Source organism: Dromaius novaehollandiae, chromosome 7 (genome assembly GCF_036370855.1).
Source record: "Dromaius novaehollandiae isolate bDroNov1 chromosome 7, bDroNov1.hap1, whole genome shotgun sequence".
NCBI lineage: Eukaryota > Metazoa > Chordata > Aves > Casuariiformes > Dromaiidae > Dromaius > Dromaius novaehollandiae.
The window spans coordinates 36,625,552-36,646,385 of NC_088104.1; the positions used below are offsets into that span (position 1 = coordinate 36,625,552).

The 20,834-nt window shown below is 38.3% G+C and overlaps 1 protein-coding gene across 4 annotated transcripts in view; it reads left to right on the top strand.

Annotated features, from left to right (window-relative positions):
- The window catches only part of AOX1 (aldehyde oxidase 1), a 44,174-nt gene that overhangs the window by 15,606 nt on the left and 7,734 nt on the right, over positions 1–20,834 (top strand). For all 4 annotated transcript variants that reach the window (XM_026105083.2, XM_026105012.2, XM_026104944.2 and 1 more), the window contains 17 exons: positions 122–231; positions 1,078–1,262; positions 3,802–3,964; positions 4,860–4,952; positions 6,959–7,128; positions 8,582–8,708; positions 9,256–9,378; positions 10,292–10,388; positions 11,343–11,467; positions 12,528–12,661; positions 13,955–14,042; positions 15,072–15,158; positions 17,489–17,680; positions 17,976–18,203; positions 19,287–19,382; positions 20,083–20,211; positions 20,709–20,783. In XM_026105083.2, coding sequence (XP_025960868.1) covers positions 122–231; positions 1,078–1,262; positions 3,802–3,964; positions 4,860–4,952; positions 6,959–7,128; positions 8,582–8,708; positions 9,256–9,378; positions 10,292–10,388; positions 11,343–11,467; positions 12,528–12,661; positions 13,955–14,042; positions 15,072–15,158; positions 17,489–17,680; positions 17,976–18,203; positions 19,287–19,382; positions 20,083–20,211; positions 20,709–20,783 — 2,222 coding nt within the window. The remainder of the gene's footprint in view (positions 1–121; positions 232–1,077; positions 1,263–3,801; positions 3,965–4,859; positions 4,953–6,958; positions 7,129–8,581; positions 8,709–9,255; positions 9,379–10,291; positions 10,389–11,342; positions 11,468–12,527; positions 12,662–13,954; positions 14,043–15,071; positions 15,159–17,488; positions 17,681–17,975; positions 18,204–19,286; positions 19,383–20,082; positions 20,212–20,708; positions 20,784–20,834) is intronic.

The following is a 20,834-nucleotide window of genomic DNA, read 5'->3' on the forward strand; positions in this document are numbered from 1 at the left end:
ACTCTGAAGTCATTATTTCACCATGAAGACTGCAGGTATTCCTTACCAATTAAAATGTGATTGATGTATGCTAATTACACACTTACCACTGTACAGAAGTTTTTATGTTTTTGTTTTTTAGGAAGAAAGCGACAGATTCCTTTGAGTGATATTTTTGCAGATGGAGCCAGTAACAATACCATTATGCCAGAAGAGATCTTGGTCTCTATCTATATCCCCCATTCTAGGAAGGTAAATTTCTAATTTGTTTATGCAGAGTTAGACGCTATCAAATAAAGAGCCTGGGGGTGGAGTGGGGAGAGCATAGTCCCTATGTTTAAAGTCACACTATTTTTGCTCGCTTTCTGAATTAACCTTGATCCTGCCAATGCTATACTATCTCTGTTTAAGCCAAAAAACATAATTCAGCAGGTAGTTTATGATATGCAAACAGTGATATTCAGATAAAAGATTATCCCAAAGTGATGAGGGCAATAACTGTTGGCAACTCATTATGGAAGGGGGTCTTGGACAACCTGCCTTAGTCCTTGCCCAAGCAGGCTGCCCACCTGTGATATGATTGGCATTGGCCAGGTAAAACCCTGCCCTCTCTTAAGGATTTTGGCTGAAGAGAGATAAGATTAACATGTTCATGATGCTTCCATAAATGTTGCTGAACTGAATAATAGTCTTAAGGTAGTACTGTGTTTGCAAGAATGGATATGGGATCTTATAAGAGAATTATGGGCCTGAAGCTTGGCAATACTTTGAAGTCTGCAAGCTTTGGTCTTGTTCTAAATACAACCCCACTATCCTCCTCCCCTGCACAAAATGCCTGTCTTCCAGCTGCCTGCTATGAGAAGGTCAAGGTCATCTGAACTGTGTGAATGATGGAAGATCAGGTCGGGGCTGCTAGAAAATCAGGGAAGACGAAACCACTGAAAGGTCAATAGGAGAAAGTGAATGGTTGAATGTTTAGGAAGTGGAATTTCTGTGCTTCATTTTTTTATTCTCTTATTTCATATACTGTAATAACAAGTTCTGCTTTCAGATACTTATAGGCATGCAGGTTTTCCACTTCTGTCTAATCTTGCTCAGGGTGAGTATGTCTCTGCATTCCGACAAGCACCGCGACGGGAAAATGCTCTCCCAATAACAAATGCTGGGATGAGAGTTCTTTTTGAAGAAGGCACGGACATAATAAAGGATTTAAGCATTTTCTATGGAGGTAGTGTCTCAACCACAATCTGTGCAAAACAAACCTGTCAGGCACTTATCGGAAGGTACAGTATGAATTTTTCTGCCTTCTCTATGTCTCTGGATAAATGAATTTTGGCTTGCGATATTGAGAGACAGGGTGTACTCTCTCAGAGCATGGAAGTACACGGATTTCATGTGTCTAGCTGGTGCCACATATGCCACATTGACATAAGTGAATGATTTGGTCAAGCCTGAATGATGACAGCTCAGGATAGTTACATTTTGAAGTCTGTGCAGACCTCACAGAAAATCTCACCTTGTGTCAGTTCTTACTTGACTGGGGTCACCACATGTTTCTGATGTCATCTCTGACCCTGTTGGCTGTAAAGAGACGTACAAAGGGGGTGCTACTTGATTACTATCAAAGGAAGCAGCGACAAGAACACTTAGGAATGACTCCCCAGTAAGAGGACATGGCTTGTGCCTCCTTTCCTTACTGGGTTCAAGGGTTTTGATTTGGTCTAAGGTGATAGCTACCTAACTTGAATCTCCTCTGCTGCTGGGGGAGATAAATAGAGAAGTCTAGTTCAGTTCAGCATTATCAGCCAACTGATAGTGGCAATCAGAATTTACCACACAGACTGCTGTTACCAGATTGCAGCTCTTCTTTTGTATCACAGCTGAGGTAATGATAGGGAGGGATGTGAAAGACAATAAGCCAGTGACTTTACATATTTTGCCCGAGAGTGTTTCTCATACCTAATGGGCAAATTAGGAGAAAATGAGAGCCTAGTTTCAGCACGAGAAAATAAAGGGTAACATGTAAATTCATGGCAGCTGTTTTTCCTACACAACAAGTGACTGTGTTCTGAGTTCGATTTTGAGGAATCTCACGTTGCATTGGTATTTATCCTGTACTAGTAAGGTTCTCACTGTGTAATTACTTGATGTGGTTCAATTGTTAGGTTACTATTTCCATGAAAATGTTTTTCAGAATACTTGAGTCTTAGCAATATTAATGCTTTTGTTTATATTGTAACAATTCTGGGAGCTAGGTAACGCTTATGTTTCCTACATATTAGAGCTCAGTTCAAAGTCCGAACACAAATAAAAATGAGGCTCTGATAAAATTCTTTTAAGGTCAATATGGCCAGTGGGAACATTCCTGTTTAGTTAAATAGAGTTTGGGTTAGTCCCTAAATACATTAGTCTGTCATAAAATGTAGCAAAAAATGATCTATAAAGAATCCTTTGATTTCAAAGGAAATTTTACCTGCTAACTAGATTAGAGGCAAGACTGAGTTCATTCTTAAGCAACTCCTAGAACACAGGGCTGCATTAGTAAGAGTCTAGCCGCTGACAGAGCACGTAAAGGGTTTGAATGCATGACCTGAACTGTGTAAATATTCCTTAGTGCAATTATCCACTTTATTAAAAAAACAAAACAAAACAAAAAGTAAATGATTCAAAAAAAAAAAAAATCTTTGAATCATCCTTTTTCAAGGACGTGCCGTGGATCAAATGTCTATCTTAAATTTTGGGCTGGTTCCCTTTTCAGTCAGTGTTTTGTGTCTGGCAATTTCATTTGCCTTTTGGATTGAGTTTAAATTTGGGAACCTTGGACCTCTGATCATCCAGACCTAGCGCAAAACACTGGGGCATCCTTCCAGCCTGTAACTTGAGTTTTCCTTCCAAAAGACAGGAAGGCACATGGGTGCAAGTCCGATATGAATTAGGCAGTGAGGTGTGAGATATGAGCAGTGAGATAGATGGATGAGATATACATGGTCAGTTGCGCACCTTGACCCGAGCATTAGGAAATGTTGCTGGATTCCCTAGGTGTGACAGTCCCTTACTGCTGTTGCTGTTGAGTCCTTCAGTTTGGCTTCAATAGGTACAAGGCGTGAGAATTTCAAGTGTGCTCAAGAACTTGAAGAGCGCAGGTCAGGCCTTAGCCTTTTCAGTATCCTTTCATCTACAAGATCCCAATAATCTCAGATGCTTTGCCTGACATTCCCTCCCACTTTGCAGTATTTTTCCCATGTCTGGGAGATGAAATTTGCAATTAAGTCAAGCAGTATAAAACCCTTTCTCTACACTGAGTCCCACTGGACTGTTTCACTAGTTGAAGTACTTGTTATTTGTTGTTGCTTCAGGTGCTTAAATTTCTTCTAACATGTTTATATTTTGGTATCCGAGGCTGTGTAACTATGGAAAACTGTGTTGAGATACCTCAGGAAACAGCGTTTTCAGAAAACATGAAGCAGCTATCCAGTACACATCAGATCCCTTGAAAGCGTCTCCAGTTTGCATCAGTATCATTATTCACTTTACTTTAAATATAGGACAGTATCTGGGGAAAAAAGTATTAAATCAGCTTTAAAAGTGCGTGTGTTGAGAAAGTTGTCATAGTACTCAATGCTGTTGACTGAAGTGACATTAGTTCCTTGAGCCACTTTGACCTATGGTGTTTTCAAAATTGCAGGCCATCATTAAAATCGGTATTCTGGCTTTATTATGAACAAGATTATGCATGTGATACAAAGAGGTTAATGTAATTTGTATTTAATTTTTTGATCTTCAGTCCTAGTTTGTTTACATATGTGTTGTTTTTCCTGACAGATACTGGAATGAGCAGATGCTGGATGCAGCTTGCAGACTTGTCCTTAAAGAAATTGCTCTTCCAGGCTTAGCCTGGGGTGAGAAAGTTGATTATAAGAAAACTCTGATAGTCAGTTTCTTTTATAGATTTTTCCTGGAAGTATTGCAGTCTTTGAAGACAATGGTAAATGAGTTCTCTATGTTTGTTCTTGTGCAAGCAAATAGCGCAAGTTTTTTGCTATCTCTTGATGGTAGCAATTTGTAGAAGTGCTTCGCTGTCTGTCTAGTGTTGTCTTTAGGGCGCAGATCTACAAAAGAATGTGAGCACCTAACTCTCGGTGAGACTGATAGAGGGTTAGATGCATGTTTAACTTTTAAATCCCCAAATATCTTCACCTTTGACTTTGGGCTGTTTAAAAAAAAAAAAAAAAAAAAAAAAAGAGAGAGAGAGAGAAAAAAGATTGAGCTATGTTAATGCATCAATATATCAGTACTGATCTTTCAGGCTCAAGGAAAATATCCATGAGGTCATATGCGGCCTGTCTGTGGTTCAAAGTGTAAATAGCCCGGATAGAGTAAAGGCTTCGGTAACTTTGTGTTAAAGCAACTATCCTTCTGGTACGAGTTGTTGACTGGGAGGAGAGGACTCAGTGAAGTTCACTGGCCCAATATTTTCTAGCTGTGACTTACTTATTTTTGTCCCCAAATGTGTTCTCCTTAGGAAAAACATCCCTTTTGCCTTTCTCTTGTGTGTTTGTGTGTTACCTCAAACTTTTTTCTCTGAATTACCATTACCAGGAGTGATTCTGTGCCAGTTTTGATCAGACTGCAGAGCAAAGCTCTTCTGACTATCACTGCTTTAATGTTGCTTACTTTACCATATTTACTGAATGCAATAAATTTTTAAAGATTGTTTAGTAAAGTTCATAACTCTACTTTAAAATTATTTTAGAGCCTTTCTAACTTTCTAACTGAAGACTTGAAGGAATTTTCTACAAGTAGACATTGTATTTGGTGATTTTGGTTGTTAGCTTTTTAAATTGGAATGTGAGTTTAATAGTAATTCGATTCATTTTCAGGACCCTTGCCACTATCCTAGCATACCTATGGAATATGGCAGTGTCCTACAGGATTTCGAAACCAAAATGCCACAGAGCATCCAAATATACCAGGCAAGTGATGTTATTCTAAGATGGTTTTATGCTTTTTAAGACTTTTGGTAAAAAGTCATGGTTCAAGGGGGACCCTTGCTTTGAAGCTCAGATACAAATTTTCCAAAGGATTGAGGGCAACAGGCCTCAATAAAACATTTGAGTGCTTGATTTTTCTATGCATCTAAATTATAAAAATCATGCCTGTAAAAAATACACTCATGGGTATTCTGAAAAATTCTTCTAAAAAGTTCACAAAAGGTAAATAAGCATAACAAATGCCACTTTAGCCTGCTTAAATTTGCCCTATCAGTGTGTGCAACACAACTGGAAAAATTTTAGGAGTAAATTGAGAAGACTGAAAAGTCCAGATCTGTAGATATCGCTATAATATTCTTATCTCAAGAAATACTTTTCCTAGCCCTTAAGAAGGCTCCTAGCTCTTACTATAGATTTAGGAATCAAGATGGAAGTGTCTGATGGATGCCTGTGCAAATTAATAAGAGTGTTCAAGGAGAACTCAGCAGTAGAGGACAGCAGAGACCAACTCTTGGATTTTTCTCAGTTATGCTTTTTCTCTTGGTGATGCTAACCCTTGTGAATAGATCTTAGTGGGAAGCATGTCCTGGAAGGCTTTTTGGTATTTTGATATCCTCAATAAAGACACAAAAATCTCAAGTTTATGAAAACCTGAATAAAATTCAGATGAAATCAAGGGAAACACTTTTGTTTCAATTTCAGATATTCTTTAAAATAAATTTTTGCTATAAACTGTTTTAATTTTAAGTTATGTCCAGCCTCCTTTAGAGTTATCTTCAAAGGAAAGACACTGGACACTTGTAAAAGGGGCCAGCATTAAAGGAACTAGTTCTTTGTGACCGTCAACAATTCATCCCCCAGCTACAAGAAAGTGACTGAACAATGGCAATGAACACAATTTGTTATTCAGATCAGCTGGCACTGAGCAACACAGATTATTAAAAATGCAGAAAATCAGCTTTGTCCCTTCAGATTTCTGTATAATTTTTTCGAATGTCTATCTTATGCCTCAGATTCTTGCTCAGAATGTTACTAAGCTTTTAAAATTAGGAAAAAAAGAATGTGTACCCTGAAAGATAAATACCTGGTCATAAAAGACAGTTAAAGTCTTCTATTAATGGAAAAGTTGGGATCTTTTTAATTAGAAAGCCGTTTGAGGAACTTCAGGAAGTCAAGTGAAAAATGTCTCTTTCTTGTCCTTGGGCTAATAGCAGACAGTGTGCTAGAAAGTGCAGGAGGAAGGAATATTTAGTGAGAACACTTGTGTGCTGGAAGCTATAGGAGAAAAAAGGTTTTGATATCTGAGCAAATAATTAGTTCTAAATGTGGAAAAGGAGAATGTTAGTGTGATCACTGACTCAGAAATCTAAAAAATGATCTGGAAGTGAGCAACAGTTAACTGATGTGGCAGAATTAGCTGACAAAACTGAGTTAACTGCAGGAGAGACCTAGCAAAATAAGTTTAGTAATGCACTAAATTCAAACACAGATGCAAGGGAATAAAATTAAGAAGAAAATATGTAAACAGCATTATCATGCTGATTTATGTGGGTTAATTTTAATCTCTCAGGGAGGACAAAAAATCCTAGGAGTCACTGCAAGTAGCTCAAAATGTAACACTGGACACTTAAAATACAGAGCAGAAGCTAGTGAGAATGATTCAGAAAATTATCACAGCCTCATGACACCAGTCAGTAAAGGAGAAGGCTGTCCTTCTGAAAAGGAGTGTTGTTTGTGTAATTTCAATGTAAATGCTTAAGGAAAAAATCCATGTATACAAACCTTTGCAAGGCTGTTGAAAGACTCCTTAGGAGAAGAAATTAAAAAACCCCTCAGGAGCAAGAGTCAAGTCCTGCATCCTAATTTCTATTCAGTATTGAGTATTGAGGATACTATGAACAGTTGTTTCTTCATCTGATTTTCTGATGAGTATAGGAACAATATGGCTATTCTTCTGTAACAGGGGATTTTGGTTTTTAACTTTACAGGACATAGAGCCAGGTCAGCCTCCCCAGGATCCTGTAGGACGTCCCATTATGCACCAGTCTGGAATTAAGCATGCCACGGGTGAAGCAATTTACATTGATGACCTTCCTTCTGTGGACGGGGAGCTCTTTCTGGCTGTTGTCACTAGTTCCAGAGCTCATGCTAAGATTGTGTAAGTGTTCAAAGAGTAGCTGAAGGAAATGTTACTATGAAGTGCTGAGATCTTTAGAGCAAACTAATGAAGTCGAGGTACATGTACGCAGGACAGCACCCCTGATACAAGTATTGGTTCAGGTACTGGAAGTCACTCTAATGTGGCAATACTGTCACACTATTGTCTACTGATCTAGTAGAAGGCTCCAATTGGGCTTCCATATCTCATGCCTTATGACTATGCTAATAAGGCTGAACTGTTTCTGATCCATAAGCCAGCTTACTCATTGCTAGCCTTGGTACTTCCACATAGTGCTGTGCTGTGCAGTGCAAGCAGGCACCTAAATTCAGCTTTACCAACATAGCTTTGGAATCTCAACCCTACTATGATGAAAGTTGTTCAGGATGTAGGAAATAATGCTGCAACATTGCAGCAGCAAGGTAGCAAAGCTCAGTGTGAGACCTTATAGGAGGAGGAGATGATTCTCTTTTGAAAGAAAACCCATTTCACTCACTTATGCTCTCATACTGACCCACACAAATGCCGGGATACGTTTATCTTAGCAGCCTGTTCAGCATTCAGCCACCAAGATGCACATATCCAAGTGGTCTGCCCAACATTCAAGCACCAGGACACGTATCCAGGTGGTCTGATCAGAATTCCTTGTGATGACGGAGAGGACTGGGGATGCTAGCTATAGAGTCCTTGCCATATCCCTTGGCTTTTTGTTGGGTTGGTGATAATATGCTGGGTTTGGATGTGCCTTTTTGTACCCTTTAGGAGCTGACATCCCCCCATCTCTGTGAGTCAGTAAGATTTATTCACTCTCCTTTGTCTTCTGATCTGGATGTCCTGAGAAGATACTTGTATATGTGTTGGGATCTCAATGACCTGCTAAACTAGGTGCCAGCAAAATGTCATTGTTACAGCCCTTCTGCCATTCCTTCTCGTGCTTCCACACCCATACATTCCCATTCATTCTCCCTTTATACCAATCATACCGATTCTCTACATGAACACTCTGTAGAATTCTTAGTTGTATCAGTTTGATATTTGTGTAGGCTATGAGGTCTTAAAACAAAAAGTTGCAGTTGTAGCATAATAATCGTGCAGTGATTTTTTTTTTTTTTTTTTTTTTTAATTATTAAATCAGTGCAGTTTAGGCACTCTAATGGGCCCATGCCTTCCTTAGGCTTAGAGTAAGGATTTTCTGCAAATGAAGCAAAATAGTGTTTTGGGGTTTTTTGTTTGTTTGGTTGGTTGGTTGGGTTTTTTGGTTTTTTTATTTTATTTTTTTAATTCCCTTTGACCTAGACTTCTTAATGTGCGAGGGAGAGAGGGAAAAGACATGCCTGAACCTCTGTGCAGATTCTGGCCATAGAAGAGATGTACCTGTTTTGGGTTTCCTCCCTATCTGCAACACTTCATAAAGCTAATGAATGACACTTCTTTTCTCCCACATCCCAATCAGGTCTATAGATACATCAGAGGCCCTGAAAGGACCAGGTGTGTTTGATATCATAACAGCTCATGATGTCCCAGCCACAAATGAGTTTTACTATTCCAATGAACCAGAGATTGTATTTGCAAGAAACAAGGTATGACTGCAGTCTTTCTTTTTAAACTGACTTTCTTCATTTTTAATTGATTTTTCTTCAGTCTTTTATAATGAAATTTGACCTGATGACTCTTGAATTTTTGTATTGTGTATATGTCAGGGAATAGCCATATAACAAGGTAGCTTCTTGCAATTTTTCCCACTCCCTTATCAACTTCAGAATAACTGATATGCATTATATTCTGCCTAGAAAAATATATAAATCAGAGGAATATGGATGAAACGTATATCTCACAAAACCATCTGAATTGTTGGAAGAGTAAATTTCACTGAAAGTTAGGGCAACTTAGGCTCTCAGGTCACTTATGAATTTTTTGAATACCTTATTTTTCTTTGTCCCTTAGTTATACTGGTCTTTCTAATAATTTGTTAGCTTCAGGGATGTTCTAAAGCAAATTTGAAGATCTGAGTCAAAGCAAAATTCAAAAAAGGAAATGTGAATAGTGTTTACATGAAAGAATAATTTCAGCAGGACATGTGGGAATTGCTTGAATCCACTGTTCTATTAAGTGATGTGTATTTTACAGGTGACTTGCGTTGGTCAGATTGTCTGTGCTGTGGCTGCAGATTCAGATGTTCATGCCAAACAAGCAGCTGCAAAAGTGAAGATAGAGTATGAAGTATTGGAGCCAGTGATCTTGACGATTGAGGTACTAATCACTTCTTTCCACTTGCTTTTCTTTTTGTTTTTTTGTTTTTTTTTTAATTCTTTTATGTATTTAGGTAAGGAAAGTTCACTGTTCACTTGCTGTTTTTAACATAATATTCTAAGGAAACAAGGTGAACATGAACATCCAATTGATCAGTCTGTCACTCCCCAAAAACAGTTTGGAACCTGTGGGCCAATTTTGACCACTTGTGATAGATAGACAACAGTCTCAAAATTATGAGGGTCCTGTAAGCTTTATAGTAACATCAGAGCACAGAAAAAAACTCTTTTGAGGCCCCCAGTGACGAAAAGACAGTGAGCACTCTGGCAGTTTCTAATTTCTTTTTGGTACCAACCCCTGATCAATCAGCATACGTGTATTGGCTGAGCAATCAGCTCCTTACTGTCAGTAGCATTTTGTATCTTTTTTCCAGCTAGCAAGCCAAAGAAGTTGGGCTGGAAGTATGGGAAACGTTAGGGGTTAGGGGGAAAGGTGTTAGGGATACGGAACGTTTTGGAAATGTGATGTGGGAGTCATAGGGGAAATAGTTATGATGCATTGTTGAAATAGGTGGAAGTAAGGAGCAAAGGACGCATCTGCAAGATTATTATGTGCTCTCTTGGTCGCTTAATAGATGTGTGGGAAGAAATAGTCCATTGAATAAATTGAATGAGCTCTGTTGATAAAACTGCTACCATCAATAACACAAGATAAGTCAGGAAATCATTGCTGGAAATCAATAGATAAACTCATCAACAATGGCAATAAAATGATGAAATAGAGTTGTTCGCTGACTCTGGTAGCCGGTGGTTCAAAAATCTGAAGAGGATGGTGTTCTCCCTGAGAGTAAGATTCCACTATAAACTGGAAACCTTAAAAACACTCAAACTGTTTGTCTTTTTCTCCACTTCAGGAAGCAATAAAACACAACTCGTTCTTTGAGCCAAAAAGAAAACTAGAACAAGGAAATGTTGATCAGGCATTTGAAACTGTTGATAAAATACTTGAAGGTAAATTGTAGAATATGTTTGGTAAGAAGAAACTGTCAATATTTGGACTTGTCTGTTCCTCTTGAATTATCAATTCTGCCTTTTTTTCCAGTAATGTCGCATATGGCCTTTAGGCCTAAAAAAGCTCTTGGTCCTCTGGAAGAAAGTGTGGTTAAATCTAGTAGTCTTGGGGTCCTGACACAGTCAAGCTTTTTGCTTTCTCTGTCCTTGATACAGAATCATAGAATCACGGAATAATTTAGGTTGTAAGTAGGTCAACTAGTATAACCTCCTGCTCAAAGCAGGTCCAGTCAGAGCAGGTAGCTCAGAACCGTGTGTGGTCGCGTTTTGAATATCTCCAAGAGTGGAGATTCCACAACCTCTGTGGGCCCCTGCTCCAGTGTTTGATTGCCCTCATAGTTAAATTGTTTTTCTTACATTGGGTTGGAATTTCTCATGTTTCAACTTTTTCATGACCTCCCAGGCTTCCACTGTGCACCTCTGAAAACAATCTGGCTGTCTTCTGTATGCCCTCCCATTAGTTAGTTGCAGACTGCAATTAAATCTCCCCTTACTCCTCTCTTCATACATCTGGTACTCCAGACCCTTGACTGTCTTTATGGCCTTCTGCTGGACCTGTCCAATGTGTTCTTGCTTTGGACATGCTCCAAAATGCATATGGATGTGCATATCTATACTCTATTTAATATTCTCAACATCTGTAGGCAATATTAATCTGCTATTAATCAAATTCTGTTGTTTTCACTGGAACCAGGCCAGGTGAAATCTGCAAAGAGTTTGATCTGTGTTTTTATTTTAGATGTTGCTCCTTAATAAATGATGCATCAGAAGATTTGACACTGACTATAATTTGCATGATGGTGGCCAGTTGGTTCTTTCTGGTTTCATGTTTTCCCTTTTTCTTTCTTTCTTTCCTTCTCTCTCAGTAATATTTTGTTTTTCTCTTTGGATCAGGGCAGATTCACATTGGGGGACAGGAACATTTTTACTTGGAGACTCAGAGTGTGCTTGCTGTTCCAAAAGGAGAGGATAAAGAAATGGATATGTATGTGTCAACACAACATCCAGCAATTATCCAGGTAATACACAGAATTCTCAGAGAACTTGTGACAACAGAGTTTTTTGTGTGGTTTACAAATCCACCTTAACAGTTTAGAAGCAGCAGGAACATGAAATTGCACATTTGGATTAGCCAACAACAGCTGCTTTGTAGTACTGCTGTATCCTGATGTACATTAATCACTCTGCTGTGAGGATAAGGAGGAGGTAAAAGTCTCTTATTTCCCTCTGAACAAAGTGCCTCATGCCCCGCTAATGTAGGCATGAGAAACTCCCTATGGAGTGTAGAGCATCCTCCATCCCCAGTAGCTTCCACAGAGGTGGGGAGCAATCAGCACCCTGCACAGTCAGTCTGCTGAGGGAGTGATTGACTCTAGTAGCTGTAGGGGAGACCTCTGCTCTATGCCAAAACTGTAAAGCAAAAACTGAAAAACTCTGGCATAGCTTATAGTCCATATAGCAATAGCCATGGTGCATAGAACTGACAGCATTTCAGAGCGAACACTAGCATTTTGTGTTCAAAGTCCGTTCAGCTACTTCTGTCATTTCCATTGCTTTTATATCACCAATAGCCAGGAACTGTGAAGAACTTTAAGTGTCTGAGAAAATGATGAATACTACAGATTTGAAACAAGAACAGTCCTGACACTTGTAAGACCTTAGATTATTAAAACCAAATGGTTTTAATTTAGTTTAAAAAATAATTAAAAGTAACTTTATGATTTTATTGATTAATAGAAATAATAAAAAGTTTGCTTTCATACCTTTTATATTTGTCCAGCGCTTCTCACAGTTTGGATAATGAAATCTAAGGGTGTTTATTTTTCACTTTTGTCTCTGGCCCCTTCACATTCTCCATGTTAGAGATTTTGAAAGCGGACAGCACTGAGTGTTTGTTGTTATCTTTTGTTTGCTTTTTAAATTAGGTAAGGGAAAAAATCTTTTAAGCTGAAAATCCTGCTAGCATCTATGGAACCCTTTTCTGGAAAAGGTTCTTATTGCAAAACCTGAATGTTATGCCTAGTTTGAGCTGAGAAAGGTTCCTGGTACTGATATAAAAGACAGAAACTGGTTTTACAGGAGATGGTATCTGCAAGTTTAGGCGTTCCAGCCAACAGGATCATGTGTCATGTCAAACGAGTTGGCGGAGCTTTTGGTGGAAAACTCCTGAAAGCTGGTTTACTGGCATCAGTTGCTGCAGTGGCAGCAAACAAGTAAGTATGGGGTGTGTGTGTGTGTATTGGGATATGAGGAGAAAATTGGATGAACAAGTTTTGCACCTTGGCTAAAATGCTTTCTCCTTTCCCGTAGCTGCTAGCCAAAGAGTCATGAAATCCTGACTGTTCACATTTGGTAAAACTGTTCACTAGACTTTTTGTTCATTTTGGTTTGTTTTGTTAGACTGTTTTAAGATGCTCTAGACTCATCTAAGTTGAGACTGGAAGAAATCAAGATTAGTATAAGCTAGAAATATTCTTGAAATGGTTGACCATTATAAAGGACCAGCCTCTAAGACTGAGGTTTTGTAGGTACATTCAAAATATCACTTTAACAATCCAGTGCTATCTTCTTCAGGATTCTGCTGTGCCGGTGGAAGAGGTTATGCGTGTAGCTGCTTCGAGGAACAAGTCTTCCAGTCCTCAACCTTTTTCAGTCAAAATTAGCTTAAATCTATTTAGTATTATGTCTTTGCTAATTCTAATTGAACTAGGTTAGGAATCAACACATGCAGCTGCACGCCCCAGATCTGACGAGACAATATCCTCTGGGTGGGATCGGCAGTTAGCTGTCAGGGGACAGTAACCTCTTTTATATGCATAGCTGATTTATTGCAGAATGCACATCATGCTACATCCTGTCTTAGCTAAAGTGACCTTATAATCAGGGTGGTTAGCTCAATACATGCCCCTTTTAATACTGCCACTGTTGTACACACTGCTCTTGATTATTTTTGGCCATGTAATCTGTGTTTTGGATTAACCAAGCCAAGCTAAAAAAAACCCTTTTTTTAATAGTGTGACTTAATTCTATATCTTATGTTTACTTTTTCAAAAATAAATATTTTAAACCATGTATGAATTTGTAGACTAATTTGCTTATTTTTATTATTATCCATGTTTTAGCTTTATTCCAAGGCACTCTATTTCCATATGGCTCTGAATAGCTAAGAGAAAATTCTTTATTGCTTAAGGCTGAATTCTAAGAGCTATTAGCTCACTTAATATAGTTCAGTCTTAAAACTGTAATGACAGTTTATTCCGAAGAAATTTTCACTGAGTTGCCTAGCTGTCTTTTGAGAGGTGAAATGAAAATGGACTTGATTCTAAATGCAAAAAAACATGAACTATGTACATAGCTTTAAGCATATATTTAAGTCTTTTAAAATTAAATTTAATCTAAATATATGTTTATATTCATTGCTAGACCTGGATTCATGAGGAATAGCTATCCTATTAATAACATCTCTAGTTTTGTCTGAAATTGTCACTTTTCTTTTGTTGATTTAGAACCAGCAGAGCAGTCCGTCTTGTTCTGAGTCGAGGGGATGATATGTTAATCACGGGAGGCCGGCATCCTTTTATTGGTAAATACAAAGTGAGTTCCACAAGAATTCAGTGCAAAAATACCTGCCCATAGTCTATGAATGCGATTTCAGTGTCACTGGTTAATACTTACTCTATTAATGAAAATAATTATAATCAATTTTAAAATAAAACTGTTAGCCAGGAAACCAAGAGATAAAATTACTGTTCAAACCTTTCTCTCCTCCTACCTCTATCTCTGCAGGTTTGGACTCACCTCACCCCCACTCCATGCAAGTCATTTTCCTTTTATAGCTCTTCCCTTCTTTCTTTCTGGGAACTGGAAGCCAAATGCTGTTACTAGTTCAGACATCATCTGCACAGATTTATTTCAATCCCTCCAAATGTTCAGGTTCAAGCAAAGGGGTAGCCAGCTTTTCTTGCAAACAGTGTCATACAGGAAAACTCATCCTATGGAGGAAACTAATCTCTTTCTTGCTCATGCACTGTCACCAGTCATAACAATTCATTAGGGCAAGTTCTGTCTCCTTTTTCATCTCTGCTACATAAGGTAAAGAAAGAAGGGTTATACAAGGTGTCTCCCTAGAGTTGAAAATAAACTGTAGCTCCTGATGAGTATTGAGGAACTATCATTAGTGGCAACAGGTGATGAGAGATGTGAGATAAAGATAACATTTCTTCATTTAAAGAAAGCAAATGTTATGCTCCATCTGCCAGACACCATTCTTACAGTCAGAGTGGGACTTGACTTTGTCTGCAGTGAACATTCCTAAGTGACCCAAAACACTCCTCAGTCATCTGTTGGCCAACACACAGGGACACAGGGCTTCCCTGCTTCTTGATCTCCCATTGGGCTGATGTTCCTTGTTGTATTCTGTACCTATACAGATCACAGATGACAGCTGAGAAAGCCCATAGGCCTTTACTCTTCTTGCCTGTCCCCAGTTTCAGTGAACGATACTGGGAAATGAATAGCACCGTATAGCACTGATTGTGTGGCTCACATTCATTTGCAAAAAGTCCAAACACTGAGAGGTGAATGAATGACAAAATCTAAGAAGGCTGTGTTGATCTGCTCTAGGTTGGCTTCATGAATGATGGTAGGATCATAGCTGTGGATGCCAAATTTTACATTAATGGAGGATGCACCCCTGATGAATCTGTCCTGGTAAGGATTGCTGACAAATCTTATAACATGAAGGAATCATTAGCTGGGAAATGCTGAAGGCCAACTTCCCTTGCACAGGCATATAGCCTTCTGCCGTGGGGACTCTGGGCTTGTTGGAAAATCTACATCCAGAAGTTTAGCTTTCCTTATTCAGTTCAGTGAAGTACTATACCACTGTTTGGTATTTCTCTGCATGTTAACTTTACGAACTGTTTCTCAAGCTTATTTTACCATAATAAACATACCAGCTAACAATATATTCTTTTAAAATACATAGTACCTGCATGTGTGCTTGCCTTTGTGTCTGCAAAGCTGGGAAGACCTCCCTTAGCCTTCCAAAAATAATCACAGTGATAATTGTCTTACGTTATTAGCTCCATGCATTTAAATACTTGGGTCTGCATTTATTGAACCTGTACCTCGCTTCCTCACCTACCTTGCAGGCCTATGTTGCTTGCTTTAATATCAGTCACAAGCTATCTGTGTTTGCCTGGGCTATTTTGTCTGCAACTGAAACATCTGTAGCAGTCACTGTCCCCCATTTGTTGTTGCTGCCCTGCCTTTGGGTATTTTCTGCATGCTGAAATATAACCAAACTAACCATCCTAACCAGGTACTGAAAAAAATGACCTGGGTTAGAAAAAAATCCATGATTAAAAATATGTAAGTCAATACAGGTCACATTGTGTCAGAACCAGCTTAAGATAAAATTCTACAATGATACAGTTAAACTGGCAGACCTGGGAGTGGAAGGAGTAATAACCTTTCGGAGCACTGATGTACAGCTGAGTAACATTTTCGTCCAACTCAGCTGCAGCCAGAATAGTATTTGTGATAACAACCTGACTCTCTAACATCATTCCCTGATTAATTCATTCAATAACCAGTGGTTTAGTTGTGTGATTCCTTTCAATTCTATTAGCATAGCATTAATAATTCAGTGCTTCTAAAAGTACAAAGAGACTTACTGGAAATGAAAGTTTTACGGTTTTCTTTCTAAGCCAGTGTGCTCCCAAGATAGTATTTTGGGATTTATTCTTTAGAGAAGAGCTTATTCTGTGTAGAAAAAACACGCTTCCTGGAAGTCAGTCCAAAGGAATGGGAACAGATCTGGACTGGAGTTTCCCTTTGCTGCTCATATGGCAGCCTCGCCCCAGATAGAGGCAAGATGATTAATGCTTACTGTAATAAAGACTGGCCTTTGAGCTTGGGAGTTGAATACTGATAATCCATGCTTAACTTAATCATTAGTCATTCAACAGTTAATTACATGTTTTAATTGTCTGTAATTGCATCAAGAGGAGAACAGAGATTTTTGGGAGGAAAGCTTGGCATAGTTTGGAATTGTAACATGATACATTGTATTCACTATGATTCATCAATAGCCCTCTACGTAGTCTGATCTTCATACACACACTTTCTCTGAAGCCTGTAAAAGTTGTAGTCATAACAAAAAAAAAAAAGTTTTATTCTATGAATGTTTCAGTTCACTTTTTCTATGTAAAGAGGTAGCATTATATGACATTATTCATATTACAGTTATTACAACAAAACTCTCCTCAGTTGTTTTTATGAAGAAATGTTTTGAAGTTCATTGTTCCAAACTCAATAGAAACACTAGGAGTGCAGGATAAAATTTGCCATTCTGAAAAATCTATTTGACATTGAAGAGAACCAGTGACCTCTTCATAAGTCATCAAGAGATTTTTAAACTTAAGTTATTATTAATTAATTTATTTTGAGGTCTCTAATAAGGATTTAATTTTTCTTGTGTTTTTGTGTTTATCATGTGAAATTTCTAAACAAATGAACGTAAGAATGAGAAAACACTGTAGGCTGTGGAATATTTATGCTTTCTGCCAGACCTAAAACTTTACTGTGAATTTCTGTAGGACATCATAATTCAAAATGCTTTCACAGCTTTTCACAGTTCATTTCATAGTTCTTGTTGCTTTAAGTCTAACCTGCCTATTTTTAATTTTATGACTTTTGATTTTGAAGTAGGAGCGAAATCAGTCTTAAAACAAAAGTCAGTTACATCCTTAACTACTGACCAGCCACTAGCACTCAGCTGCTAGTAGCACCAGCTGTGTTCTGTGAATATCCAAAGAAAAGAACTGAAATGTAGTATCATGCTGCTTGAGAAATCTGTGAATAAAGCCTGCATGTGTGGATAAGGGTATTCTTATTGCCAGTGATTTACAGAAATCTGATTTTAAAGCTAATTGTCTCAAGTTAAGGCCTTTCTTTGGTAAGAGGAGGATCTAAATGTGAATGTGAAAGAAGCACTGCTCTGACATTTTACTGTACCTGTTTGCCCCCTACTCCAGGTATCAGAAGTATCCTTACTAAAAATGGACAATGCGTACAGGATTCCTAACTTGAGATGCTGGGGTTATGCCTGCAAAACTAACTTGCCATCAAACACAGCATTCAGAGGGTTTGGTTTCCCCCAGTCAGCGCTGGTGACAGAAACTTGGATAACAGGAATTGCAGATAAAACTGGTTTATCACCAGAAAAGGTGAAGAAATGAAGACATCTTCGTTCTTGAAAAAAAGCTTATGCAGCTGGAAAGTTGAAATTCCTTGGATTAGCTCAACTGTTTGAACAAATCTTTTCTAAATCAAACATAATTTGTGATAAAATTCATAAATACTTTGTTTTCAGTGTGTGATTGTTGAATGAATAGCATGCTCTAGCAAACTGAACCGAACTGATAATTGTTCAAAAAATAGTTATCTTTTTGTTGTCTATAGTCTCCCTAAATGGTCAGTTAGATTTTAAAATGGTTGTGATTTCTGTTAATCTTATTTCAGATTAGGGAAATAAACATGTACAGGGAGAATGAGCAGACACATTTCAAACAACAGCTTGATCCACAAAACTTAATACGGTGTTGGAATGAATGTATGGAGAAATCTGCATACTACAGTAGGAAAACTGCCATCAAGGAATTTAACAAACAAAATTACTGGAAGAAAAAAGGGATTGCCATTGTTCCAATGAAGTTTCCATTTGGCCTAGGCACACGTTATCTTTCTCAGGTTAGTTTCTTTAAAGAGTAAGTGAGTTAACCTTTTCATCCATAGAAGACTACAGTTGCTTTATCTTAGAATACAAAGCAAAAGTTTTATCTTTCAACTCCTGGAAAATTATCCTCATCCTAGTAGTTGTTCCCTAGAGGCTACATTGGCTGCCAGCTCTCTTCAAGGTGAGATCAAAGTTGTTTGGTCTTTAGAACCTAGGCAGCTTGGACCCTGACTACTTAAAGGCCAGCCCCATCTCTTGTGATGAGTTATAGACCAGTTGAAGGACTTTCATGAAGAGTATTTGAGGACCGATGGCAAAGCATTCATTGGAGAAGTTGTCCGTTCTAGAAATTGCTCCGAGGTTGCTTTTATTGGCCATGGGGGCACTATAGAAGGCAGTTCTTATAGCCGTAGCACTTTCATGTCATCAAGGAATAAGTTTAGGGAAGAAAAGGAGGACAGTGGTGTTTTTGGTCTGTGTATTTTTTTTAATATAGGTGTTCAGTGCTTTTGGAATAGACAGCATTTTATCAATTGAAAATTAATTGTTTGACTGGCTTGTATTGTATCCGACCGGCTGTCTCTGTTCAAGGCTAAACTCACAGGGCCTCTGGTAATCTACAGTGCTACTTCCAGCTGAGTCCAGGAGAAAAATCCCATTCAGAACTTTCCTGTTATGTCTAGCACTGATAGCCTGCCCAACTCATGTGGTCCAAAAACTTGTGTCCAAAGGCTCACAAACTGTGACAAGAGAGAAATCAGAACTTGCAGCAATTTGCATATACAGCCAGTAATCAGGGAGGTCCTCCAGCCTCTTTTGGAACCACCAAGGTTCAGTTGCCAGGTCTAGCTTTATTTTAGGATCTAGGAACAAAAAAAGCAGACATGCAAGGATTTGCATCTTTTCCTTTTGAAGCTCATTGAAGAGGAAGAACAGGGACTAGCATTCAAAATTTTGCCTTCTGTTCAAAAACATTGAACAGAAAAATTGAAATATGCTTCAAAACTCTGTGCTTTCATTTTTAATCCATCATCTCATTACCTTATACAACACATTTGTCACATGTCTAATCTTTTCTTTCTTTCTTTCTTTTTTAGGCTGCTGCTCTGGTTCATATTTATACTGATGGGTCTGTGCTTCTGACACATGGTGGAATTGAAATGGGACAGGGTATTCATACAAAAATGATCCAGGTACCTGAGAATAAATATTACTTTGTGCTTTATCCATCATGCAGAGAAACGATGGGAAGTTTTTCTTCTTGGTAACTGTAGCAGCTAAAGCAAGACAAGTAGGACAATTTCTTTTAACCAGCATAGCTGCTAGTTCTTTGCATCTATAGAGTTAGGAAGCAAAGGTGCTTTCATTAAGAGTCATAGGGACAACAGGAAAAGAAAACAGATTATTTACTTTTTATGATTACAAGGTGCATGGAGGTGCTTTTTGGAAATAAGGTGTTTTGGGGCTGGCTCCACGTAACTCAACTCATGGGTCGATGTCCAGATTAGTATACAATCTAAAGAGATGAGATTATTATCTTTGTTTAATGGATAATTGACACACAGGTCTATAAAGACATTTACCAAGTCAATGAACCCTTTGGATCTGGGCCTGCATGTTTTGCCTTAAGTCTGACAGGAAGTCAGCAGCAAAATCAGGAACTTAATGTGGGTTTCCAGAGTCTCAATTCAGAGTCTGAGTCCAGGTGAAACACTTCTTTTCTGCTTCTGTACTGACAGACTCAGCAGAATGACTACAGCTGGGGGTTGGAAAAGCACTTGGAGAAACATTATCTTTCCTAGTACTGCTGACTTTTAACAACTACAGGGGAACTGTTGGAGTGTTTGGAATGTTCCTGAAACACACAAGGATATGTTCTTCTTCCTGAAACAGGTTGCTAGTCGGGAGCTGAATATCCCCATGTCGTGTATTCACTTTTGTGAAACGAGCACAACAACTATTCCTAATGCCTGTGCCTCAGTGGGATCTGCTGGGACAGATGTCAATGGAATGGCTGTGAAGGTAAAGAGCAGTATTTAGTTTAACATAACTCCTTGTTCCTCGTGGTATTTAATGACTGCCAAAACTTAAGTGTTGGAGATCCCATGGAAAACAGGTTTGGGATTAACAATAACGCCACTGGAGATTGCCAAGAAGAAACATCACTTGTTGACGATTTCTCAATAATGGTGCTTACGAGTTTTCAGAATATAATCCAAATTTATCCCTAAAGGCTTAGATGTTTGACTAAATCCTTGTTTCATCTATCAGAAACAACCAACTAGTCCTATACTAATCCCATATCTTGTCCCTGTTCTAAATTTACTGATTCAGACTGATTCCAGTCCTTGTAATTTAAGTCCTTATAAGGTTTGTGTTTATATAGTTAAAATAACACCTCCTACCATGCTTTTTCAAACCAAGACCACAGTAAGACATGTATTAAATAAGTGCTAAATAGTACCAAATGTATCTTTGTTAATTTTGTGTTATTTTCTCCCAAATTCTCTCCTGAACAGGATGCTTGCCAAACTCTTCTGAAACGCCTGCAGCCTATAATCAACAAGAACCCAAAAGGCACCTGGAATGACTGGGTAAGAGATGTGCATCATACTGAATATGTTTGTGTGCTTGCAGTGACTGTG